A 27,989-nucleotide genomic window follows, 5' to 3' on the forward strand; every position below is an offset into this window, starting at 1 on the left:
CGAGCCTCGCAACACACACACACACACACAGCGAGCCTCGCCAACCCACACACAGCGAGCCTCGCAACACACACACACACCCACACACACACAGCGAGCTTCGCAACAAACACACACACAGCGAGCTTCGCAACACACACACACACACAGCGAGCTTCGCAACACACACACACACACACAGCGAGCTTCGCATCAAACACACACAGCGAGCTTCGCAACAAACACACACACAGCGAGCTTCGCAACAAACACACACACAGCGAGCTTCGCAACACTCACACACACAGCGAGCATCGCAACACAGACACACACACACACACAGAGCGAACCTCGCAACACACACACACAGAGCGAGCCTTGCAACACGCTCACACACAGCGAGCTTCGCAACACACACACACACACAGCGAGCTTCGCAATACACACACGCAGCGAGCCTCGCAACACACACACACACACACAGCGAGCCTCGCAACACACACACAACGAGCTTCGCAACACACACTCTCACACTCTCACACACACACACACACAGCGAGGTTAGGGTTAGCACGCGCAAGATCATCGTTTGCAACTCCGCCTTCAGTTTAATAACTCCTGGAAATAATGTATTCTGCCTTTTTCAAGTGTAAAAAATCCATCTCTGTTCAGGCAACCTGTAAAAACAGCATCATACAGATGTTCTACATCCATGTCCACAGCTTCAGTAAACCAGCATTCACACAAACAGCACGTTACCACACTTTAGGTTCCAAAATCCGTCACTCCGGAAAAAGTTCAGAGCTTCGGGGTGAAGTGTGTCGTCTCCTCTCTGTTAATCTGAGCCATCACTTTCAAATGGCAGCTCAGAAGCTTAGTTTTCTAGACAGAGCAAGTTCCTTTCCCTCTGTCAGTCATCGCAATGTTTCTGCTCATTCTAAAATGTGTGTCACTTCCCAAAAAATGCAGAGAATTGTCGAGCAAGACGTTTTTCGGAAATGAACCTGCTAGCGCTCAGAGTGAGAGGAACAAAATACATCAGCAACCACTAATTATTAGCGCATGTGTGTGGAGAGACTTACAATCATGAGTACTTTAATGTTGTCTTACTAACTGGGATGTTAAAAACCGGCAGGCAGCAGTTCCACTAACACAAGGCCCTGCGTTTACATCTTTAAAGTTTTTGATCTAGTTAGCCACATGGCCTAAACATGATGTGGCATTTTTTGATCACGTAAGCACACACATGGGAGGACCACTTCTTTATCAATAGATGTCCATAAAACCTTACTGTAAACTGTGTTCGAGGTCTCTTTCCTGAATGAGCTCCTGCGTGACCTCGAGACAGTGAGACAACTGTCCTTTTGTAACAGAGTCTCGTTGATTCAAGACAGACCCAAAGAACTCAGGGTCGAGCAAAACAAACAGGGACACAAACAGAACCTCCGCCTAACTTCGTTGGCAGAGGTAAGTCAATGACATTAGGTCAAATATATTATAATAAATTATTAGTAACAAGGTGCAGCCCTGGCGGAGGCCAACCCCCACCGGAAGCGAGTCCGACTTACTGGAGTAAAATGGAGTAATCCCCCCCCCCCCATCAAAATTCTACTCATAACACCCCATAATGACAACATGAAAACGTTTTTTTTGTTGTTTTATTTTGCAAATTTTTAAAAAATAAAAACTAAGAAACCACTTGTCCATAAGTATTCACAGCCTTTGTTCAATAGTCTCAAGTCTTCTTGAATATGATGCCACAAGCTTGGTGCACCTATCTTTGGGCAGTTTGGTCCATTCCTCTTTGCAGCACCTCTCAAGTTCCATCAGGTTGGATGGGGAGCGTCGGTGCACAGCCATTTTCAGATCTCTCCAGAGATCTTCAATCAGATTCAGGTCTATGGCTATGCTAGATACATAATCATCAGTCCAAGAAGTGTGCAGTCTAGGGTGAAAGGATTTTTGTAGATGGTGCCAACAAATCTTGTAGACTCATGAGCACTAAATTTCAACTGTCTGTGAGGCTATCAACTGATTGTTCATGTCCAAAACGTGACTCTAAAATATCAGGCAGCCCGGTGCTAACTTCCTCATGTGAGTGATCTCCAACCCCTAGTGGAAATAAAACTCAATGAATGAGTACAACCCCTGGCAAAAATTATGGAATCACTGGCCTCGGATGATGTTCATTCAGTTGTTTAATTTTGTAGAAAAAAAGCAGATCACAGACATGACACAAAACTAAAGTCATTTCAAATGGCAACTTTCTGGCTTTAAGAAACACTATAAGAAATCAAGAAAAAAAGATTGTGACAGTCAGTAACGGTTACTTTTTTAGACCAAGCAGAGGAAAAAAATACGGAATCACTCAATTTTGAGGAATAAATTATGGAATCACCCTGTAAATTTTCATCTCCCAAACTAACACCTGCATCAAATCAGATCTGCTCGTTGACATTGACCCTATGTGTCTTTTTGCAAGGAATGTTTTCACAGTTTTTGCTCTATGGCAAGATGCATTATCATCTTGAAAAATTATTTAATCATCCCCAAACATCCTTTCAATTGTCCAAAATATCAACGTAAACTTGTGCATTTATTGATGATGTAATGACAGCCATCTCCCCAGTGCCTTTACCTGACATGCAGCCCCATATCATCAATGACTGTGGAAATTTACATGTTCTCTTCAGGCAGTCATCTTTATAAATCCCATTGGAACGGCACCAAACAAAAGTTCCAGCATCATCACCTTGCCCAATGCAGATTCGAGATTCATCACTGAATATGACTTTCATCCAGTCATCCACAGTCCACGATTGCTTTTCCTTAGCCCATTGTAACCTTGTTTTTTTCTGTTTAGTTGTTAATGATGGCTTTCGTTTAGCTTTTCTGTATGTGAATCCCATTTCCTTTAGGCGGTGTCTTACAGTTCGGTCACAGACGTTGACTCCATTTTCCTCCCATTCGTTCCTCATTTGTTTTGTTGTGCATTTTCGATTTTTGAGACATATTGCTGTAAGATTTCTGTCTTGACGCTTTGATGTCTTCCTTGGTCTACCAGTATGTTTGCCTTTAACAACCTTCCCATGTTGTTTGTATTTGGTCCAGAGTTTAGACACAGCTGACTGTGAACAACCAACATCTTTTGCAACATTGCGTGATGATTTGCCTTCTTTTAAGAGTTTGATAATCCTCTCCTTTGTTTCAATTGACATCTCTCGTGTTGGAGCCATGATTCATGTCAGTCCACTTGGTGCAACAGCTCTCCAAGGTGTGATCACTCCTTTTTAGATGCAGACTAACGAGCAGATCTGATATGATGCAGGTGTTAGTTTTGGGGATGAAAATTTACAGGGTGATTCCATAATTTTTTCCTCAGAATTGAGTCATTCCATATTTTTTTCCTCTGCTTGGTCTAAAAAAGTAACCGTTACTGACTGCCACAATCTTTTTTTCTTGATTTCTTATAATGTTTCTTAAAGCCAGAAAGTTGCCATTTGAAATGACTTTAGTTTTGTGTCATGTCTGTGATCTGCTTTTTTTCTACAAAATTAAACAACTGAATGAACATCCTCCGAGGCCGGTGATTCCATCATTTTTGCCAGGGGTTGTAGCAGGTCCTGAGTGTTACTGCAACAGTGGGTTGATCTCACACTGCATTGATGAAATCCCTACATTTTCACAATGTTCATAATAAACACTTTACTAAGTGGAGCAGAAGGTTTGTTTACATAGCTATGCAAATCGCCAACAATCAATTACATTTCATTTAAGAAATAGACCAAGGTTTTCGGGACTTCCTGGAAGATGGCGACGGAGTAAGACGTGTAGTTGCGAGCCCCTGAAGCCGGTTAACTATCCATCCATCCATCCATCCATTTTCTTCCGCTTTATCCGGAGTCGGGTCGCGGGGGCAGCAGCTCAAGCAAATCCGCCCAGACCTCCCGATCCACACACATCTCCCCCAGCTCCTCCGGGGGAACCGCAAGGCGTTCCCACGCCAGCCGAGAGATGTAATCCTTCCAGCGTGTCCTGGGTCTTCCCCAGGGCCTCCTCCCAATGGAATGTGCCCGGAACACCTCTCCAGCGAGGCGTCCAGGGGGCATCCGGAAAAGATGCCCGAGCCACCTCAACTGACTCCTTTCAACATGGAGGAGCAGCGGCTCGTCTCTGAGCTCCTCACCCTATCTCTAAGGGAGCGCCCAGCCACCCTGTGGAGGAAACTCATTTCGGCCGTTTGTACCCGCGATCTCGTTCTTTCGGTCATGAGCCAAATCTCATGACCATAGGTGAGGATCGGAACGTAGATCGATCGGTAAATCGAGAGCTTTGCCCCCCTACTCAGCTCTCTCTTCACCACAACGGTCCGATACAGCGACCGCATCACTGCAGACGCTGCACCGATCCGTCTATCGATCTCACGCTCCATCCGTCCCTCACTCGTGAATAAGACCCCGAGATACTTAAACTCCTCCACTTGAGGCAAGGACACTCCACCGACCTGAAGAGGGCAAAGCACCTTTTTCCGGTCGAGAACCATGGCCTTGGATTTGGAGGTGCTGATTTTCATCCCGGACGCCTCACACTTGGCTGGAAACCGCCCCAATGCACGCTGAAGGTCCTGATTTGACGCTGCCAACAGAACCACATCGTCCGCAAACAGCAGAGACGAGATTCTGTGGTTCCCAAACCAGACCCCCTCTACACCCTGGCTGCGCCTAGAAATTCTGTCCATAAAAATAATGAACAGAACCGGTGACAAAGGGCAGCCCTGGCGGAGGCCAACGTGCACTGGAAACAGGTTTGACTTACTACCGGCCATGCGAACCAAGCTCCTGCTGCGGTCGTACAGGAACTGGATAGCCCTTAGCAAAGGACCCCGGACCCCGTACTCCTGGAGCACTCCCCACAGGGTGCCCCAAGGGACATGGTCGAATGCCTTCTCCAGATCCACAAAACACATGTGGACTGGTTGGGCGAACTCCCATGAACCCTTGAGCACCCGATGGAGCGTGTAGAGCTGGTCCAGTGTGCCGCGACCAGGACGAAAACCACACTGCTCCTCCTGAATCCGAGGTTCGACCATCGGTAGAATTCTCCTCTCCAGTACTCTGGAATAGACCTTACCGGGGAGGCTGAGGAGTGTGATCCCCCTATAGTTGGAACACACCCTCCGGTCCCTCTTCTTAAACAGAGGGACTACCACCCCGGTCTGCCAATCCAGAGGCACTGTCCCTGATCGCCACACGATGTTGCAGAGGCGTGTCAGCCAAGACAGTCCCACAACATCCAGAGACTTAAGGTACTCAGGACGGACTTCATCCACCCCAGGAGCCTTGCCACCGAGGAGCTTTCCAACCACCTTGGTGACTTCTGCCTGGTTAATGTATGAGTCCGCCTCTGGGTCCCCAGTCTCTGCCTCCTCTTCGGAAGACGTGATAATGGGATTGAGGAGATCCTCGAAGTACTCCTTCCACCGCCCAACAACATCCCCAGTCAGAGTCAACAGCTCCCCACCCTCACCGTAAACAGTGCCGGTGGAGAGCTGCTTCCGCCTCCTGAGGCGTCGGACGGTTTGCCAGAATCTCTTCGAGGCCGACCGATAGTCCTCTTCCATAGCCTCCCCGAACTCCTCCCAGACCCGAGTTTTTGCCTCTACGACTGCACGGGCTGCGGCACGCTTGGCCTGCCGGTACCTGTCAGCTGCCTCTGGGGTCCCACCTACCAACGAAGATAAGTAGGACTCCTTCTTCAGCTTGACGGCATCCCTTACTTCCGGTGTCCACCACAGTGTTCGGGGATTGCTGCCGCGACAGGCACCAGAGACCTTGCGACCACAGCTACGAGTGGCCGCATCAGCAATGGAGGTGGAGAACATGGTCCACTCGGACTCCATGTCTCCAACCTCCCCCGGGATCTGGGAGAAGCTCTCCCGGAGGTGGGAGTTGAAGACCTCCCTGACAGAGGGTTCCGCCAGTCGTTCCCAGCAGACCCTCACGATACGTTTGGGCCTGCCAGGTCTGACCGGCTTCCTCCCCTCCCAGCGGATCCAACTCACCACCAGGTGGTGATCGGTCGACAGCTCTGCCCCTCTCTTTACTCGAGTGTCCGAGACACGTGGCCGAAGGTCAGATGATACGACTACAAAGTCGATCATCGACCTCCGGCTCAGGGTGTCCTGGTGCCATGTGCACTTATGGACACCCTTGTGCTCGAACATGGTGTTCGTGATGGACAAACTGTGACTAGCACAGAAGTCCAACAACTGAACACCACTCAGGTTCAGATCAGGGAGGCCGTGCTTCCCGATCACCCCCCTCCAGGTCTCACTGTCGCCGCCCACGTGGGCGTTGAAATCCCCCAGGAGAACAATGAAGTCCCCAGTCGGAGCGCTATCTAGTACCCCTCCCAGGGACTCCAAGAAGGTCGGGTACTCTGCACTGCTGCTCGGCCCGTAGGCCAAGACAATGGTGAGAGACCTGTCCCCAACCCGAAGGCGTAGGGACGCGACCCTCTCATTCACCGGAGTGAACTCCAACACATGGTGACTGAGCTGGGGAGCAATAAGCAATGCAACCCCAGCTCTCCACCTCTCCCCGTTGGCAATGCCAGAAAAATGAAGCGTCCAGCCCCTCTCCAGGAGTTGGGTACCAGAGCCCATGCTGTGCGTGGAGGTGAGCCCGACTATCTCTAGTCGGTATCTCTCAACCTCCCGCACAAGCTTAGGCTCCTTGCCCCCCAGCGAGGTGACATTCCACGTCCCAACAGCCAGGGGCTGTGAGCATGGACCGGGCCGCTGGGCCACCCGCCCTCGACCGCCACCCAATCCTTTCTGCACCCGACCCCCATGGCCCCCTCTGCAGGTGGTGAACCCACAGGAGGGCGGGCCCACGTTGCTCCTTCGGGCTGAGCCCGGCCGGGCCCCATGGGCTAAGGCCCGACCACCAGGCGCTCGTGCGCGAGCCCCAACCCCAGGCCTGGCTCCAGGGTGGGACCCCAGCTCCACCATACTGGGCAACGTCTCGGTCCTTGATCTTTCACTGGTCATGGAGGTTCTGAGGTTAACTAATACTCCACATAGCTAGAAACAAATCCAAAATAAAAAAGAAGGATGAGTGGAGGTAGCAAACGTAAGGGCCGAAAAATAAGGAAGGACAATTCTGATATGTCTACTGCTGAACAAGACGAGAGCGATTATGAAGCCGTCGAAGATGTGGCTAGCGAAGCTAGCGAGGCTAACGAAGCAAAGCTAAGTGAAGAGCGAAGCCAAACCGTGTCAAAGCTAATGCTAGAAGGACTAGCGAAGCTTAGCAATGACATTCAAGATCTTGGCATGAAGCTCCGAGCAGAATTCACTGCGGCGAAAGACGAGCTAAAGCAAGAAATACTTCAAGAAAACAAAAAGGCATTGGAAGATCAGAAAGCGGGTTTGACCGAGGCACAACTACGCATCGCAGCACTGGAGGAATACAGACGCGGACGACTTGCTGCATAAACTACAGAAACAAACTGGATTGATGCAGGAAAAGATAACAGATCTTGAGGCCAGATCAAGAAGGTGCAATATTCAAATTTTTAACCTGCCAGAGAACAGTGAGGGGGATTCCATTGCTGCGTATTTGACCCAATTAATCAAAAGAGAACTGAAAATACCCGAAGGAGTGGAACTTCAGATACAACGCACTCACAGAACCCCTCCATTCAAGCCAAAGCCAGGTGAGCAACCCAGACATATAGTGGTCAATTTTCTGAAGTTTGAAACTAAAGAAATGCTGTTGAAAAAGGCCTGGCAAAAGAAAATACGAGTCGCAGACCAGCTTATTCAGTGTGACCACGATTATTCAGCGGAAATCGTCCAGAAAAGGCACGCTTACCTGGATATTAAAAGAGTGCTGAAAGAGCGAGGAATTCGTTTCCAAACTCCATTTACAAGGATTAGGATCCATTGGAAAGACGGCGTTAAGAGCTATGACACCGCTGAGAGTGCTGCGCGGGACATGAAAGACAAAGGAGTCCCCGTGCCTATGCCGCGCAGCGAAGACGGAGGAAGAGAGCAGACATCTGCAGCGAGTAAGTGGCAGCGCGCCGGCAGCGGGGGAACCAGCAAAGATATGGCACAACGCACACGAGAGAGACTCCGGGAATACCAGCGGTAGTAAAATAACTACTGTTTGATTGATTAAGGCTATGTTATGGACTTCTGTTTTGCACCCCATAAAGTAGTAAGTAAACAATTAATGATTAAGCAGTGGACAATGAGGGGGGAGACAGGCTTTGGGTTGTTTTTTATGTTGGACATTGCTAGACCTTTGATTCCATCCCCAGGATGTGCTCGTGAGTCTAGGAGCAGGCCCCCACATTTTGTGGGGATTCCCTGCCCACCCACCAACAGGGACAATGGGAGAGGTTTGGAATATACCTCACTGTGGAAGTCACACGTTCCTTGTTCAGGTTGTTCATATGTTTGTTTGGTTTGTTCCTTTTGTTTTACACTGTCTGGGGGCACACAAATTGAAGCAAATCTACAAATACGAATATGCTAAAGTTTATATCTTTGAATGTAAATGGTCTAACAACTCCAATGAAAGGCGGAAGGTTTTACAAAAATTGAAGAAGGAAAAAATTCAGTTTGCTCTACTGCAAGAGACATTTAAACGATCAAGAACACGAAAAACTTAAAAAAATTAGGATTCAGAAATTCATACTACAGCTCATTTAAACAAGGTCGTAAACGTGGAGTTGCAATTTTGATATCCAACTCTACAAAGTTTGAAATAAAAAGGAGATAAAGGGAAAAGAAGGTCGCTACATTATAGTCAAAGGGAGGCTGGATGACACGATTATTACAGTAGTTAATATCTATGCACCTCCAGAAAGTGATAAACAGTTCTTCAAGTCTCTGTTTAACGCTGTTGCAGTTGAAGCAGAAGGAATTTTGGTTTGTGCGGGTGACTTGAACATAGTTTTGAATCATAGGCTCGACACAACTAGCACCAATGTAAGTAAAAGTACTCTAACTAGATTTGTTAAAATATCCTTAGAAGAATTAGGATTGACTGATATATGGAGGACTATGAACCCCTTTGAGAAAGATTTTACGCATTACTCTGCTCGACATAAGACACACTCTCGGATAGATTATTTTTTTACCAACAAATCAGACATATACAAGATTGAGGAATGTAAGATTGGAAGCGCAGACCGATCTGATCATAATGCTCTATATATGAAAATTAATATATATAACAGGAAAAAACAGACATTGTGGAAGATGAATTTGAGCATTTTAAACAATGAAACAATAGTAGAAGACATAAAAGGAGATATAAAACAATACATTGAGGAGAACAATAATGGAGAGGTAGACCCAACAGTCTTGTGGGATGCTCTAAAAGTAGTAACCCGGGGGAAAACCTATAGCCAAAACTGCATGGTTAAAGAAAACTAAAATTAAAATTTATGAAGAATGTTCTGAAAGACTCAAAGAACTCAAGCTACAATTTATGAAAACAAAAACGACAGAAATTGCTCAGCAAATTCAAGATAAAAAAAACAAATTCATAATATACTAATTGAAGAAATTGAGAAAAAGCATGTCTTTTTAAAGCAAAGTTTAAGCAAAGAAATTGCCACGAAGTTATTAGCTAAAAGAATAAGAAAACAACAAACATCAAATACAATTAACGAAATCAAGGATCTAGATAATAATAAATTAGTTTATAAGCCAGAGGATATTGAAAGAATATTTACAAACTACTATAGCCAACTATATTCACAACCTCCTTCAGGGAGTGAAGAAGAAAAGAGAAACTTTCTTCAACAATTGGATCTTCCATCTATAGGTTTGAACCAGAATAAAGTGCTCACAGCAGAGATTACAAAGGAGGAAATATTGACAGCCATACATGCCCTGAAAAACCATAAAACACCAGGAAGCGACGAATTTCCCTCAGAATGGTATAAAGTGTTTAAAAATGACCTAATAGATATCCTACATAACTCCTTGAATTAGACTTTAAAGGAAAATAAAATGCCAGCTTCTTGGTCTGAAGCAATAATATCAATTATCCCAAAACCAGGCAAGAACAAACAAGACTGTGCAAGCTATAGGCCCATCTCGGTATTAAACATAGACTATAAAATTTATGCATCAATAATATCCAAAAGACTAAATACATTTTTATCAGACTTGATCGACGAAGACCAGACAGGATTTGTACAAGGACGTCAGACACATGATAACATTAGGAGGACATTACATATAACAGAGAGAGCGCAAAGGGAAAAAATAAGTACAGTTCTTTTGAGTATTGATGCTGAAAAAGCATTTGACTCCGTAAACTGGAATTTTTTATATTTGGCGCTGGAGAGAATGGGATTTAACTCTAAATCTATAAAAATCATTAAAACACTTTATTCGCAACCAACAGCCATAATTAAAATAAATGGAAATTTAACTGGGGAAATTAAATTGGAAAGATCAACCAGACAGGGATGCTGCCTCTCCCCATCCTTGTTTGCTCTTTTTATCGAGCCCTTGGCACAAGCGGTAAGAAAAAATACCAAAATAAAGGGAGCCATATTAAACGGGGCTGAACATAAAATCGGACTTTTTGCGGATGATGTGATTGCTTATCTAGAACAACCAGAGAAGTCCCTCCCTGAATTAATGACACTGTTAAAACAATTTGAGCACCTGTCTGGTTATAAAATAAATAATTCTAAAACACAAGTTTTAAAATTAAATTTTACTCCAAGCAGATACATTAAAAAACATTTAAATTTAAATGGGGAATGCAATCTATTAAATACTTAGGGGTTGAAATAACGTCAGATTTTTCAGATATCAACACCAAAAACTTTTCGCAGGTACAGGAGAGAATACAGAATGATATTGAAAGGTGGTCTACATTACCTCTGGATTTCAGCTCTAGAATTGGAATTGTAAAAATGAACATTTTGCCCAGGTTTTTATTTTTATTTCAAGCATTGCCAGTAGGGCTCACCAACACACAATTTGTGACATGGGATAGGATGATTTCAAGGTTTATTTGGGATAATAAGAGACCTAGAGTGAGATTTGGAATTCTCCAGCTGCCCAAAGAAAAAGGGGGAATGTCGCTACCCAAGTTAAAAGAATATTATTACGCATCCCAGTTGAGATATCTATACTGCTGGTGTAATCTCTATTATAATGCAAAATGGAAAGACATTGAGAGTGGTACTTTAGAGGAACCCATACAAAATTTGGTTGAAGATAAAGATGAATATGAAAACTTAAAATAAAATTTAGACCCTATACTAAATCATACCTTGACACTATGGTTTAAAATACTCAAAATGTACAAGACTGGAAAAAGTGAATTAAAGCTGAAATGGGTGGCATATGACAGTAATTTTAAGCCAGCAAAATATGACCAAAATTATAACTACTGGACAATTAGAGGGATGACAACTTGGTGTGTACTGGAGGAAAATGGGCAGCTGGGGAGTTTTGAAAAATGAAAGGAACAATATCACCTTGGAAAGCATGACTTCTTCTGCTATCTACAAATGAGGGATTATTACAAAAGTGAAATACAGGGGAACTCTTCCACAGGAGAGAGTGGTATAATTCAAACAATAACTAAAGCCTATAAAGACAGCAACATCAAAATAATAACAACAATTTATAAAGCTCTAATTGAGCATGACAAAAACACAACTGAAAAGATTAAAGGTAATTGGGAGAAAGAGCTCCACATAAAAATTGATGATCAAGACTGGATAAATATGTGGAGACATCATCACACTACTACCAGCTCTCGAACGTGGAGGGAGTTCGCATGGAAGAACCTGATTTGTTTTTTTTATTACACCCAAACTTAAAAGTAAACAGTTAAAAATACAACAAACATGTTGGTGGGAATGTGGAGGAATAAATGTAGACCATGCTCATATTTTCTGGAAATGTCCAACTATTGTTATGTTTTGGGAAATGGTTTGCAATGTACTTTGTGAAGTGTTGGGATATACAGTTCCCTTAGCACCTGAACTGATTTATCTGTGTAATTTTCCAGAAGACACCATTTCACATAATGATGTACATTTGTTTGAAATGATGTCATTAGCAGCCAAAAAATGTATAACCAGGACATGGGGCACAACATCTGTGCCAACAAAAGACCAATGGACATCAACGATAAAAGACATTATTTAATGGAAAAGATAACACATAGATTGAGACTACAAGAAGTGAAAGTGGAAAAACAATGGAAAAAATGGATAATATATAATGCAAAATTGAAGATATAGTGTCGCCCAGGTATGCGTGTAACCATTTGTTCTTTGTTTGTTGTGTTGTTTTTTCCTTTTTTGCACTGTTAAAAACCAATAAAAATAAGGTAATAAAAAAAAAAAAAAAAAAAAAAAAGAAATAGACCAAGAGGCCTATAAACAGTGACAAAGTAACATGACTGAATTTTGTCATTATGATTATGATTGTTCATGGTAGCTGAGCAGGTTAGAGAATCAGATGTTCAAAGTTTTGGACCCCCATGAAGTGTTAAGCTAAACCCAGAGTTCCTCCTTCCTTCAAAGGCAGGATGACATTTGGTTTCAATGTCATTTGGGGAGGTGATGGTCTAGTGGTTAAGTGTTGGTCTTGAGTCCAGAGGATCCTTGGTTCAAATCCCAGCCTGACCAGAATATCACTAAGGGCCCCTGGGCAAGTGTTGTGTGGGCCGCTGAAGAGGAGGTACTGCTGGCCCACCACCACCAGATGGCGCCCTGCTTAGAGTGCGGGCTTCAAGCACGAGAGGGCGCCGGAGCCACTGGGAGTGACAGCTGTCACTCTTCATCAGCACCAGCTGTCACTCAGCCAACTCATCACCATCTCCATAAAGGCCGGACTGCGACTCCACCTCCTCGCCGAGAAATCAACTACCAATCAGGTAATTGTCTCTGCTGACTCAAAAACATTGAGTAATAATCTGAACTTCATTGCAGCCGTTTTCCTGTGGTGTGTCCTTGTCTGTGGTATTGGCGTTTGGTGTGATCAGCAATGGCTTCGCTTCACACCCCAACCAGATAAGTGGTTAGACAGGAGCTGCACGAGTGTGTGATTGGAGGTGGAGGTTCTCCCTCCTTTACTGAATACAGACTGTGGGATTACTGAGTGTGCGACCTCACACTCATTTGGACTGTCTCTGTTCTCTGCCAGCAGTACCGGGTCTGACTGCTGAAGACAGCAGCCACCTGGGGCGCAGGGCTTGGTGGCTCCGGTGTTCTTCAGCTCCGTTGGCGGTGGAAGCTGTGTGGATCCGGCTTTTCTCTCGCCAGGCGTCTTCTATCGTCGAGCCTGCCCACACGTCACCTGGTGTATGATTGACAGTCACTGTATTGTTATTGTCTGTACATCGTTGTGTGATTCACAACATTAAATTGTTACTTTTTGGCTTATCCATTGTCCGTTCATTAACGCCCCCTGTTGTGGGTCCGTGTCACGACACTTTCACAACAGGATTTCTCGGCCAGCGTCATGGATCCCGAGGGGCGTCAACCATCGCTTGAACAGCCAATGGAAGAGCGGGGTGCACAGGCGCCAGCAGGAGGCATGTTGGGTGAGCTGCAGCACATCTTAACCGCCTTTACCGCTCGGTTGGACTTAATTACCGAGCAGAGCAGTGTTCTCAATCGTAGGATGGAGGCTCTCACCGCCCAGGTAGAAGCGCGTGCTCAGGGCGCTGCTGCAGCACCTTCTCCTGCTGACCGTGTGCCAGAAACAGACATTCCACTGGTCGTTCAACGAACCCCCCCACCTTCCCCTGAAGCATACATAAGTCCTCCGGAGCCGTACGGAGGCTGTGTGGAGACGTGCGTGGACTTCTTGATGCAGTGCTCGCTCGTCTTTTCACAGCGTCCCGTCATGTACGCAGCAGACGCCAGCCGGGTGGCTTATGTGATCAATTTGCTTCGAGGAGAGGCACGCGCCTGGGCTACGGCGCTTTGGGAATAGAATTCATGGCTCCTAACGGTTTATACTGAGTTTGTGAGGGAGTTCCAACAGGTGTTCGACCACCCTCATAGAGGCGAGACCGCTTCAAGTGTGCTGCTATCGATACGGCAGGGGCGTCGGAACGCAGCGAAGTATGCAGTCGACTCCCGCATCGCGGCAGCGGGAGCCGGCTGGAATGCTGTTGCGCTCCGCACCGCCTTTGTAAACGGACTGTCTCTGGTCCTTAAGGAGCACCTGGTGGCAAAGGACGAGCCGCGGGATTTAGATGGGCTTATCGACCTGGTTATACGGTTAGACAACCGATTAACGGAGCACCGACGGGAACGAGATGAGGGGCATGGCCAGGCACAAGCCGTTCCTCTTCCTCCCGGGTCCGAAAGGAAGCCGACTTCCCCACGCTCCACTGCCAGGGCTCTCCACGTGACAACAGCTCCCCCTGCTGACGTTGCTATGGAAACGAGCAGTGCCAAAAAATGATCAGATCAGAGACAAAGGAGGCTGATCCGTGGAGAGTGTTTTCTCTGCAGCTCTACCGAGCACATACAGAGAGAATGCCCCAAACGGTCAAAACAACAGCACTCGTCCTTAGAGACTGGGCTAAGGGTGGGTCACAACACTCACGTGGGGAAACCCCGATGATCTGCATGAATCCCAGTCACGATCCTGAGTGGGGATCTAACCCTTCACGCCCCAGCACTGGTGGACACGGGGTCGGAGGGGAATCTGCTGGATAGCAGATGGGCAAAGGAGGTTGGGCTCCCTCTAGTGGCCTTACCGTCACCATTGTCGGTGCGGGCGCTAGATGGCACCCTTCTTCCACTAATCACACACCAGACACAGCCAGTGACATTGGTGGTGTCTGGGAATCACAGGGAGGAGATTGTGTTTTATGTAACACCTTCTACCTCCCGAGTGATTTTGGGTTTTCCATGGGTGTTAAAACACAATCCCCGGATTGATTGGCTGTCTGGGGTTGTGGTTCAGTGGAGCGAAACCTGCCACCGGGAATGTTTAGGATCCTCGGTTCCACCCAGTGTGACTGCTAAGGAGGAGGTTTCAGTCCCCCCCAATCTGACGGCGGTGCCGGCCGAGTACCACGACCTTGCTGACATCTTCAGCAAGGATCTGGTGCTCACGCTGCCCCCGCACCGTCTGTACGATTGTGCCATTGATTTGATACCGGGCGCTGAGTACCCGTCCAGCAGGCTGTACAACCTCTCATGTCCGGAACGCGAATCAATGGAGACCTACATCCGGGACTCGTTAGCTGCCGGGTTGATCCGGAACTCCTCCTCCCCGATGGGTGCTGGTTTCTTTTTTGTGGGCAAGAAGGACGGCGGACTCCGTCCATGCATTGATTACAGAGGGCTGAACGAGATCACGGTTCGCAACCGATACCCGTTACCTCTGTTGGATTCAGTGTTCACGCCCCTGCATGGAGCCCAAATTTTCACGAAATTGGATCTTAGGAATGCTTATCACCTGGTTCGGATCCAGGAGGGAGACGAGTGGAAGACGGCATTTAACACCCCGTTAGGTCACTTTGAGTACCTGGTCATGCCGTTCGGCCTCACCAATGCGCCCGTGACGTTCCAAGCATTGGTTAATGACGTCTTGCGGGACTTCCTGCATCGGTTTGTCTTCGTATATCTAGACGATATACTCATCTTTTCTCCGGATCCTGAGACCCATGTCAAGCATGTACATCAGGTCCTACAGCGGTTGTTGGAGAACCGGCTGTTTGTGAAGGGCGAGAAGTGTGAGTTCCACCGCACTTCTTTGTCCTTCTTGGGGTTCATCATCTCCACCAACTCCGTCGCCCCTGATCCGGCCAAGGTTGCGGCGGTGAAAGATTGGCCCCAACCAACGAACCGTAGGAAACTACAACAGTTCCTCGGTTTTGCAAATTTCTACCGGAGGTTCATCAAGGGCTACAGTCAGGTAGTTAGCCCCCTGACAGCCCTGACCTCCACAAAAGTCCCCATCACCTGGTCGGATCGGTGCGAAGCCGCGCTTAGGGAGTTGAAACGCCGGTTCTCGACTGCACCGGTTCTGGTGCAGCCCGATCCCAAGCACCAGTTTGTTGTTGAAGTGGATGCCTCTGACTCAGGGATAGGAGCCGTGCTGTCCCAGAGCGGGGAGTCCGACAAGGTTCTCCATCCTTGTGCCTACTTTTCCCGCAGGTTGACCCCAGCTGAACGGAACTATGACGTCGGCAATCGGGAACTTCTTGCGGTGAAGGAGGCTCTTGAGGAGTGGAGACACCTGTTGGAGGGAGCATCGGTACCATTTACAGTTTTCACGGACCATCGGAACCTGGAGTATATCCGGGCCGCGAAGCGTGTGAACCCCAGGCAAGCCCGCTGGTCGCTGTTCTTCGGGCATTTTGACGTCCGGATCACCTACCGCCCCGGGACAAAGAACCAACGATCTGACGCCCTGTCCCGGGTGCACGAAGAGGAGGTCAAGACCGAGCTGTCAGACCCCCCTGAAACCATCATCCCCGAGTCCACTGTCGTGGCCGCCCTTACCTGGGACGTGGAGAAGACCGTCCGGGAGGCCCTGACACGGAGCCCGGACCCGGGGACAGGTCCGAAGAACAAACTGTACGTCCCACCAGAGGCCAGGGCTGCGGTCCTTGACTTCTGTCACGGTTCCAGGCTCTCCTGTCACCCAGGGGTGCGAAGGACCGTGGCAGTGGTCCGGCAGCGCTTCTGGTGGGCGTCTATGGAAGCCGACGTCCGGGAGTATGTCCAGGCCTGCACCACCTGTGCCAGGGGCAAAGCCGACCATCACAAGGCCCAAGGCCTCCTCCAGCCTCTGCCTGTGCCTCGTCGCCCCTGGTCTCATATCGGCCTGGACTTTGTCACGGGCCTCCCGCCGTCCCAGGGCAACACCACCATCTTAACGATAGTGGACCGGTTCTCCAAGGCGGCCCACTTCGTGGCCCTCCCGAAGCTCCCGACGGCCCAGGAGACTGCAGACCTCCTGGTCCACCACGTCGTGCATCTGCATGGGATTCCATCAGACATTGTCTCGGATCGTGGTCCTCAGTTCTCCTCCCAGGTCTGGAGGAGTTTCTGCAGGGAACTGGGGGCCACCGTCAGTCTCTCGTCTGGGTACCACCCCCAGACGAACGGGCAGGCAGAGCGGACGAACCAGGAATTGGAGCAGGCCCTCTGCTGCGTGACCTCCACGCACCCGACGGCCTGGAGTGACCATCTGGCCTGGATCGAGTACGCTCATAATAGCCAAGTTTCATCTGCCACCGGCCTCTCCCCGTTTGAGGTGTGTTTGGGGTACCAGCCCCCATTGTTTCCACTGGTGGAGGGAGAGGTCGGGGTGCCCTCGGTCCAGGCCCATCTGAGGAAGTGCCGTCGGGTGTGGTGTACCGCCCGCTCTGCCCTGCTCAGAGCCCGGATGAGGGCTAAGGCTTGGTGTATACTTGGTGTACAACATAAAAGTGCGTTTGTCTGGTGAAGTGAAGGACGGCGCGCTCTCCAGCGCCCAAAGGGATCGAAGCCCGGCGCTTCTGGACTCACATTCACCGCCAAAACACCCCCCAGGTGGACACGACAAACTGACTCTGTGAAGGATAGAAGAGGTGAGGTAAGTCAGCAGCTACAACTAATATCCTTCAAAGGCACACACTATCAGCAACACATTCAGGTCTGAATTTAAGCTTTATGTAAATGAGCAGCTTCTCACAACAGGTGGAGGATCATCATTCCGCACGCCACGGCAGTGAGAAGCGAGCTGCACAATTCTCATCAATGTTCAAATATACTGCGTAACAAAATACCAAATTACTGTTAACACTTATTCAGACAATCAATCACCTCTGATGTGTGCTGACAGCATGTGTCCCTCACCCGTCCTCCTTCACAGGCACGATGTGTCAAACCCAGGCGCGGTCCTCAGCGTCTCACAAACGAACGTCACAAGGTCGAGTTCCCGGCAATTCTGCTTGAATCACTCATGGCTTAAATGCAGAACGCCATCTCATTATCTGCTTCAGCTGAAAGTCTTTAAGTTTGCACGTGAGCATCATCCACAGGTGCTGCGAGTCATTAGGCCTGCACGTTAACATCCTACACAAGTGAAGCCAATAATGTTGATGAGGGTGAAGGATTCTTCTGCCAGCACCTTCTCCACAGACAAAAACCAGTTTGCATACCACCTGGAGAGCAAAGAAAAGAAAACAACACAAAAACATCCAGCCAAACCCCCCAACACACAACACTGTATGCACCACTCTGCATTTAATCATTAGTGATTGATCTCTGCTCCCCTCCACAGCATGTCTTTTTCCTGGTTCTCTCCCTCAGCCCCAACCAGTCCCAGCAGAAGACTGCCCCTCCCTGAGCCTGGTTCTGCTGGAGGTTTCTTCCTGTTAAAAGGGAGTTTTTCCTTCCCACTGTCGCCAAGTGCTTGCTCACAGGGGGTCGTTTTGACCGTTGGGGTTTTTCTATAATTATTGTATGGCCTTGCCTTACAATATAAAGCGCCTTGGGGCAACTGTTTGTTGTGATTTGGCGCTATATAAATAAAATTGATTGATTGATTGATTAAAGCACTTTGAGTGTCTGATGCAGATGGAAAAGCACTTTATAAATGAGGTCCATTTTTGCAACTATGTTTCACGTGATTAATCAGTGACTTTTTCCACATTATGTTACAGCCTTATTTGTCAGGGGTGTTGGCCAAGTGGTCAGTGCCCTTGGTTTCAGGGCGGAAGGTTCTGGGTTCAAATCCATATTTCTCCATGTAATGTGGAGTTGCATCAGGAAGGGCTGCCGGCGTAAAACTTGTGCCAAAGTCAACATGCAGATCCACCTAGAATCTGCTGTGGTGGCACCGAGTGAAAACAAGGGAGCAGCCGAAGGGACTTACTATGTTACATCCTTACTCCAAAATGGATGAAATTCGTTTTTCTCCTTCAACGTTCTGTTAACACTGTTAACACTTGGAGATTTTTGCAAATGTATTAAAAATAAAAAAATAAAACTAAGAAGAGTCACTCTGGATATGAACAATCAGTTGATAGCCTCACAGACAGTTTAAATTCAGTGCTCATGAGTCTACAAGAGTCAATTGCTTCAGCTACTACAAAGCCTTTCACCGTAGACTACACACTCCTTGGATTGATGATTATCTATGTGACCTCAACCACAATGTCTTTTGAAAAAGTTTCCAGCCCCTTAATTTGTTTACACCATTTCAAATACAAAAACTAATTCAGGCTTCTCAACATAATTTCTAAACTTATCCTCCTTAAACTCAAATGCAAAGCAAATCTCTACAACGTGAAATGAATTAAATAAAAATACCAAGGCAAAGATAATGGGTTGCATAATAAATGGTCTCCTTTGGTATAACATGTAAATAGTCTGTTTTATTGCCAGTTTTTTCAGATACGGTGCATCCAGAAAGTATTCACTGTGCTTCACTTTTTCCACATTTTCTTATGTTACAGCCTTATTCCAAAATGGAGTAAATTCATTTTTCCCTCAAAATGTTACACACAATACCCCATAATGACAATGTGAAAAGTTATATATTTGCAAATTTATTAACAATAGAAAACTAAGAAATCACAGGTACATAAGTATTCACAGCTTTTGTCATGAAGCTCAAAATTGAGCTCAGGTGCCTCCTGTTTCCACTGATCATCCTTGAGATGTTTCCACAGCTTCATTGGAGTCCACTTGGGGTAAATTCAGTTGCTTGGACATGATTTGGAAAAACACACACCTGTCAACATATAAGGTCCCACAGTTGACAGTCAGAGCACAAACCAAGCATGAAGTCAAAGGAATTGTCTGTTAACCTCAGAGACAGGATTGTCTGGACACACAAATCTGGGGAAGGATACAGAAACATTTCTGGTGCTTTGAAGGTCCCAATGAGCACAGTGATCTCCATCATCTGTAAATGGAAGAAGTTCAGATCCACCAGGACTCTTCCTAGAGCTGGTCGCCCATCTAAAGTGAGCGATTGGGGGAGAAGGACCTTAGTCAGGAAGGTCAGAGTTCCAGCATTCCTCTGTGGAGAGAGGAGAACCTTCCAGAAGGACAACCATCTCTGCAGCAATCCACCACTCAGGCCTGTGTGGTAGAGTGTCCAGATGGAAGCCACTCCTTAGTAAAAGGCGCATGGCAGCCCGCTTGGAGTTTGACAAAAGGCACATGAAGGATTCAGACCAGGCGAAACAACATTCTCTGGTATGATGAAACCAGGCACCATGCCTACAGTGAAGCATGGTGGTGGCAGCATCATGCTGTGGGGTATTTTTTTAGCAGCAGGAACTGGGAGACTAGTCAGGATTGAGGGAAATGCAGCAATGTATAGAGACATCCTGGATGAAAACCTGCTCCAGAGCGCTCTTGACCTCAGACTAGGGCGACGGTTCCTCTTTCAGCAGGACAATGACCCTAAACACACAGCCAAGATATCAAAGGAGTGGCTTCAGGACAACTGTGAATGTCCTTGAGTGGTCCAGCCAGAACCCAGACCTGAATCTGATTGAAGATCTCTGGAGAGATCTGAAAATGTCTGTGCACCGACGCTCCCCATCCAACCTGATGGAGCTTGAGAGGTGCTGCAAAGAGGAATGAGCCAAATTGCCCAAAGATAGATGCACCAAGCTTGTGTCATCATATTCAAGAAGACTTGAGGCTGGAATTGCTGCCAAAAGTGCATCAACAAAGTATTGAGCAAAGGCTGTGAATACTTATGGATGCGTGATTTCTTACTTTTTATTTTTAATAAATTTGCAAAAATTAAAAAAAATGTATATTTTTCATGTTGTCATTATGGAGTGTTGTGTGTAGAATTTTGAGAGTACAAATGAATTTCATCCCTTTTGGAATAAGGCTGTAATATAACAAAATGTGGAAAAAGTGCTGTAAATACCATTAGATGTACTGTAGACTAAGATCCTTACAAGATTTGGCAGGTGATCCAGATCAACTCGAGAGAGAGTTTGTCTTAATGTAGGTCAGATGTCTCAGTTTCAATTTACAGAGTTCCACATGGGCTGAAGCTGATAAAAGTAGAATTTTTGCATTTTGGAATCAGCCGGTGCGCATACCCTTTTCTAGTAGTATCCCAAATTCAAATGTGCACTAAATTTGCACAGCATGAACTCCCAGATGGTGCACAGTGGCTTAGTGGTTAACACTGTTGCCTCACAGCAAGAATATTGTGGGTTTGCTTCCCGCCTTTCTGTGTGGAGTTTGCATGTTCTCCCCGTGTTTGTGTGGGTTTCCTCCGGGTGCTCTGGCTTCCTCACACATGCAAAGATGTGCAGGTCCATAGGTGTGAATGTGTTTGTTTGTCTGTATGTGACCCTGTGACAGACGTGTCCTGTCCAGGGTGAACCGTGCATCACATCCTGTGACTGCTGCGATAGGCTCCAAACCCCGTAACACTTAATTGGAGTAAGTGGGTATAGAAAATGGATGGATGAACCTCCAGATACTTTATGGGTATGTTATTGAATGCAGGCCACAGTTTTAATGTGAAAAATCAGATGTTTTGATCCAAGAAAATTTAGTTTCAAACTGTGTGTGTCAACATGAACTTTTCCACATGTAGATCCAGATGGTCCGTGAAGGAAAGATGCATGGCTTTCTGAGGATGTACTGGGCCAAGAAAATCCTAGAGTGGACAGAGTCGCCAGAACAGGCTCTGGAGTTTGCCATATACCTAAACGACAGGTACCAGCTGGATGGCAGAGACCCAAATGGTTATGTGGGTATGTGGAATTCATTCATTCATTGGATTATTTATTCATTGAATTTCCTTTAATTCATGCCTTCATTTATTCATCTATCTTCAGTGTAATGCATATACATCTGCTTTGGACAGGTTTTTTAGTTGTTGGATATCTATACAGCTCTATATACTCAACAAAAACAAAAATGCAACACTTTTGTTTTTGTTCCCATTTTTCATGACTCGACATAACATTTCTTCTATGTACACAAAAAAGTATCACAATCGTTAAATTCGGGCTTAGTGAGCATGTTACCTATCTACCCTTCACCAGTGCCCACACGTCATTGGACAATGAATATATATGAATTCTTTTAAATGCAAAATTATCACTTTTACAGACAGCATTTTTTTTTTTTTGAAGACAAGTCGAGTTGAACCGAGCTGTCAACTTGTTGTTGATTTTGTGCTTATAACTGAAATTATTTATATTCTAATCTGACATTGTCTCAGCTGTTGATTTTGTGCTTTATAACTGAAATTATTACTATTGTAATTGAAATTATTAATATTCAACATCAACATTGACTGAGTAGTTGATTTTGTGCTATATAACTATAATCAATAATTTTATAATCTGTCATCGTCTCGGTAGTCGATTGTGCGATTTGCAATTACAATCATTAATTTTATAATCTGACGTTTCGGTAGTTGATTGTTGGCTTTTAACTGTAATCAATAATTTTGTAATCTGTCGTCTCAGTAGCCGATTCTGTGCTTTATAACTATGCTTTATGCTTTGTATGCTTTATAACTATAAACATTAATTTTATAATCTGTTGTTGTCTCTGTAGTTGATTATGTGCTTAGTAAGTAAAATTATTAATATTTTAATCCAACGTTGTCTCAGTAGTTGTAAGCTTCATAACTAACATTATTAATATTGTTACTGAAATGATTAATATTCCAATCCGATGTTGTCTCAGTAGTTGATTTTGTGCTTTATAACTGCAATGATTAAAATTCCAATCCTACATTGTCTCAGTAATTGATTTTGTGCTTTATAACTGAAATTATTTATATTTTAATCTGACGTCTCAGTTGTTGATTTTGTGCTTTATAAATGACATTATTTATATTTTAATCAGACGTCTCAGTAGTTGATTTTGTGCCATCCATCCATTTTCTTCCGCTTTATCCGGAGTCGGGTCGCGGGGGCAGCAGCTCAAGCAAAGCCGCCCAGACCTCCCGATCTACAAGGCGTTCCCAAGCCAGCCGAGAGATGTAGTCCCTCCAGCCCTCCAGCGTGTCCTGGGTCTTCCCCGGGGCCTCCTCCCAATGGGACGTGCCCGGAACACCTCTCCAGCGTGGCGTCCAGGGGGCATCCGGAAAAGATGCCCGAGCCACCTCAACTGACTCCTTTTGACGTGAAGGAGCAGCGGCTCAACTCCGAGCTCCTCCCGAGTGACCGAGCGCCTCACCCTATCTCTAAGGGAGCGCCCAGCCACCCTGCGGAGGAAACTCATCTCAGCCGCTTGTACTCGCGATCTCGTTCTTTCGGTCATGAGCCAAATCTCATGACCATAGGTGAGGATCGGAACGTAGATCGATCGGTAAATCGAGAGCTTTGCCCCCCTACTCAGCTCTCTCTTCACCACAACGGTCCGATACAGCGACCGCATCACTGCAGATGCTGCACTGATCCGTCTATCGATCTCACGCTCCATCCGTCCCTCACTCGTGAACAAGACCCCGAGATAATTAAACTCCAACACTTGAGGCAAGGACACTCCACCGACCTGAAGGGGGCAAAGCACCTTTTTCCGGTCGAGAACCATGGCCTCGGATTTCGAGGTGCTGATTTTCATCCACGGACGCTTCACACTCGGCTGCAAACCGCCCCCGTGCACGCTGAAGGTCCTGATTTGACGAAACCAACAGAACCACATCGTCCGCAAACAGCAGAGACGAGATTCTGTGGTTCCCAAACCAGACCCCCTCTACACCCTGGCTGCACCTAGAAATTTTGTCCATAAAAATAATGAAGAGAACCGGTGACAAAGGGCAGCCCTGGCGGAGGCCAATGTGCACTGGAAACAGGTTTGACTTACTACCGGCAATGCGAACCAAGCTCCTGCTGTGGTCGTACAGGGACCGGATAGCCCTTAGCAAAGGACCCCGGACCCCGTACTCCTGGAGCATCCCCCACAAGGTGCCCCGAGGGACACGGTCGAACGCCTTCTCCAGATCCACAAAACACATGTGGACTGGTTGGGCGAACTCCCATGAACCCTCGAGCACCCAATGGAGCATGTAGAGCTGGTCCAGTGTGCCGCGACCAGGACGAAAACCACACTGCTCTTCCTGAATCCGAGGTTCGACCATCGGTCGAGTTCTCCTCTCCAGTACTCTGGAATAGACCTTACCGGGGAGGCTGAGGAGTGTGATCCCCCTATAGTTGGAACACACCCTCCGGTCCCCCTTCTTAAACAGAGGGACCACCACCCCGGTCTGCCAGTCCAGAGGCACTGTCCCTGATCGCCACGCGATGTTGCAGAGGCGTGTCAGCCAAGACAGTCCCACAACATCCAGAGACTTAAGGTACTCAGGACGGATTTCATCCACCCCAGGAGCCTTGCCACTGAGGAGCTTTCTAACCACCTCCGTGACTTTGGCCTGGGTAATGGATGAGTCCCAGTCTCTGCTTCCTCTTCGGAAGACGTGACGATGGGATTGAGGAGATCCTCGAAGTATTCCTTCCACCGCCCGACAGTGTCCCCAGTCAGGGTCAACAGCTCCCCACCCACTTCATAAACAGTGCTGGTGGAGAGCTGCTTCCGGACGGTATGCCAGAATCTCTTCGTGGCCGACCAATAGTCCTCCTCCATGGCCTCCCCGAACTGTCAGCTGTACCTGTCAGCTGCCTCCGGGGTCTCACCTACCAACAAAGATAAGTAGGACTCCTTCTTCAGCTTGACGGCATCCCTTACTTCCGGTGTCCACCACCAGGTTTGGGGATTGCCGCCGCGACAGGCACCAGAGACCTTGTGACCACAGCTACGAGCTGCCGCATCGACAATGGAGGTGGAGAACATGGTCCACTCGGACTCTGTGTCTCCAACCTCCTCCGGAATCTGGGAGAAGCTCTCCCGGAGGTGGGAGTTGAAGACCTTGCTGACAGAGGGTTCTGCCAGGTCTGACCGGCTTCCTCCCCTTCCAGCGGATCCAACTCACCACCAGGTGATGATCGGTCGACAGCTCTGCCCCTCTCTTCACTCGAGTGTCCGAAGGTCAGATGATACGACTACAAAGTCGATCATCGACCTCCGGCTCAGGGTATCCTGGTGCCATGTGCACTTATGGACACCCTTGTGCTCGAACATGGTGTTCGTGATGGACAAACTGTGACTAGCACAGAAGTCCAACAACTGAACACCACTCGGGTTCAGATCGGGGAGGCCATGCTTCCCGATCACCCCCCTCCAGGTCTCACTGTCGCTGCCCACGTGGGCGTTGAAATCCCCCAGGAGAACAATGGAGTCCCCAGTCGGAGCGCTTTCTAGTACTTCTTCCAGGGACTCCAGGAAGGTCGGGTACTCTGCACTGCTGCTCGGCCCATAGGCCGAGACAACGGTGAGAGACCTGTCCCCGACCCGAAGGCGTAGAGATGCACCCCTCTCTTTCACTGGAGTGAACTCCAACACATGGCGACTGAGCTGGGGAGCAACAAGCAATGCGGCCCCAGCTCTCCACCTCTCCCCGTGGGCAACGCCAGAAAAATGAAGCATCCAGCCCCTCTCCAGGAGTTGGGTACCAGAGCCCAAGCTGTGCGTGGAGGTGAGCCCGACTATCTCTAGTCGGTATCTCTCAACCTCCCGCACAAGCTCAGGCTCATTCCATGTCCCAACAGCTAGGGGCTGTGAGCATGGACCAGGCCGCCGGGCCATTCGCCCTCGACCGCCACCCAATCCTCTCTGCACTTGACCCCATGGCCCCCTCTGCAGGTGGTGAACCCACAGGAGGGCGGGCCCACGTCGCTCTTTCGGGCTGAGCCTGGCCGGGCCCCATGGGCTAAGGCCCGACCACCAGGCGCTCGCGAGCCCCAACCCCAGGCCTGGCTCCAGGGTGGGGCCCCGGCTCCACCATACTGGGCGACGTCTCGGTCCTTGATTTTTTACTGGTCATGGAGGTTCTGAACTGCCCTTAGTCTGACCCGTCACCTAGGACCTGTTTGCCTTGGGAGACCCTACAAGGGGCACAAAGCCCCCGACAACATAGCTCCTAGGATCATCCGGGTACGTAAACTCCACCACCACGATAAGGTGGCAGCTAGAGGGGGACGTCTCAGTTGTTGATTTTGTGCTTTATAAATGACATTATTTATATTTTAATCTGACATCTCAGTAGTTGATTTTGTGCTTCAAACTGAAATTATATATATTCTAATCTGACATTGTCTCAGTTGTTGATTTTGAGCTTCATAACTGAAATTATTTATATTATAATCTGACGTTTCAGTTGTTGATTTTGTGCTTTATAATTGAAATTATTAATATTCTAATCTGACGTCTCAGTAGTTCTTTGCTTTAAAATTGAAATTATTCATATTCTAACTGAAATTATTAATATTCTACTCCAACGTTGTCTCAGTGGTTGATTGTGTGCTTTATAAGTGAAATGATTAATATTCTAATCTGATGTTGTCTCAGTAGTTGATTTTGTGCTTTACAACTGAAATTATTGATATTCTAATCTGACATCTCAGTGGTTGATTGTGCACTTTATTAACTTAAATTATTAATATTCTAATCTACCGTTGTCTCAGTGGTTGATTTTGTGCTACAAACTGAAATTATTTAGATTAAAACTGAAATGATTAATATTCTACTCCAACATTCTAATCCATTGTTGTGTCAGTTGTTGTGTGATTTTTAAGTTAAATTATTAATATTGTAACTGAAATTATTAATATTCTAATCTGACATTGTCTCAGTGGTTGTTTTTGTGCTTTATAACTGAAATATTTAATATTCTAATCTGCCATTGTCTCAGTCGTCGATTGTGTGCTTTATCGCCGTAAGTATTCTAATCCGCTGTTGTCTCAGAAATCGATTTTGTATTTTATAGTTAAAATTAATAATATTCTAATGTGACATTTCAGTGGTGGATTTTGTGCTTTTCAACTAAAATTATTAATATTTTCATCCATTGTTGTCTCAGTAGTTTACACCCATTTTGGCATCCCTTCATTGGCTACCTGTCCCGGTGAGTTCAGATTTTAAGGTTCTGCTACGAGCCTATAAAATTCACAGACTGGCACCTCCCTACTTAGCTGACCCAATTAAACCTTACGTACCGGCCCGGGCTCTGCGTTCTCAGGGTGCAGGACTACTTTGTCTCCCTAGGGTGAATTAAAAAGTCTGCGGGTCACAGAGCTTTCTCTTATCATGCCCCTGTTCTGTGGAATGATCTCCCTGTGTCAATTAAACAGTTACATTCTATAGAGTCCAGACTTAAGATGCACTTATTTTCCCTTTTGTATGGCTAGCATACTGACATGCTACCATTGTCTCAATAGTTGATTTTGTGCTTTATAACTATAATCATTAATTTTGTAATCCATTGTCATCTCAGTCATTGATTTTGTGTTTTCAGGTTGTATGTGGTCGATCTGTGGGATCCATGATCAGGGTTGGGCAGAACGAGCCATTTTCGGGAAAATCCGTTACATGAACTACAATGGCTGCAAGCGCAAGTTTGATGTTCCGGCCTTTGTTGAAAAGTGCGAGGTCGCTCCAGGTCTGAACACCACTGGCAAAAAATAGCTTTTCAGATGGAAGTGGATGACATTTTCATGTGTCTAATAAATTTGGAAGGTGGAATTGCCTTTGGGTTGGAGTGTACTGTTGTTATTCAACTTCCCAGGAAAGTGTGTAACTATTGATATTTTATGTCTCCTTTTCTAATTTGTTCTTTGTTGTCTTTTGTGTTACTTTAAGACATTGAACATGAAGAGAGATATGTTATTTTGCTCATAATTAGCTTTGCATGCTAAGGGTCCTGTCCCACTGGGGAGAGGATTAATTGCGCATTAATTGAGTATACAAATTGCGGGCGTTCATTGTCATCCGCAACAAAAATGGCCAAAAATGACAAATGTCCCAGTATGAATTACGGATATATTAATAATATATAGTGAATATATGATGAACAATCACGGTTGTATAACGCATGTAGTGAGGAAACTGATCCGATTATCACGGCAGCATTACAGGTGTATTATGAATGCATT

The 27,989-nt window shown here is 46.6% G+C and overlaps 1 protein-coding gene across 2 annotated transcripts in view; it reads left to right on the top strand.

The window, feature by feature from the left end:
• cpdp (CPD photolyase) overlaps positions 1–27,589 on the top strand; it is a 121,744-nt gene extending 94,155 nt beyond the window's left edge. For both annotated transcript variants that reach the window (XM_034165208.1, XM_034165209.1), the window contains 2 exons: positions 21,578–21,737; positions 27,353–27,589. In XM_034165208.1, coding sequence (XP_034021099.1) covers positions 21,578–21,737; positions 27,353–27,522 — 330 coding nt within the window. In that variant the 3' untranslated portion in view covers positions 27,523–27,589. The remainder of the gene's footprint in view (positions 1–21,577; positions 21,738–27,352) is intronic.
• Positions 27,590–27,989: the final 400 nt, after the last annotated feature.

This window comes from Thalassophryne amazonica, unplaced genomic scaffold, assembly GCF_902500255.1.
Source record: "Thalassophryne amazonica unplaced genomic scaffold, fThaAma1.1, whole genome shotgun sequence".
NCBI lineage: Eukaryota > Metazoa > Chordata > Actinopteri > Batrachoidiformes > Batrachoididae > Thalassophryne > Thalassophryne amazonica.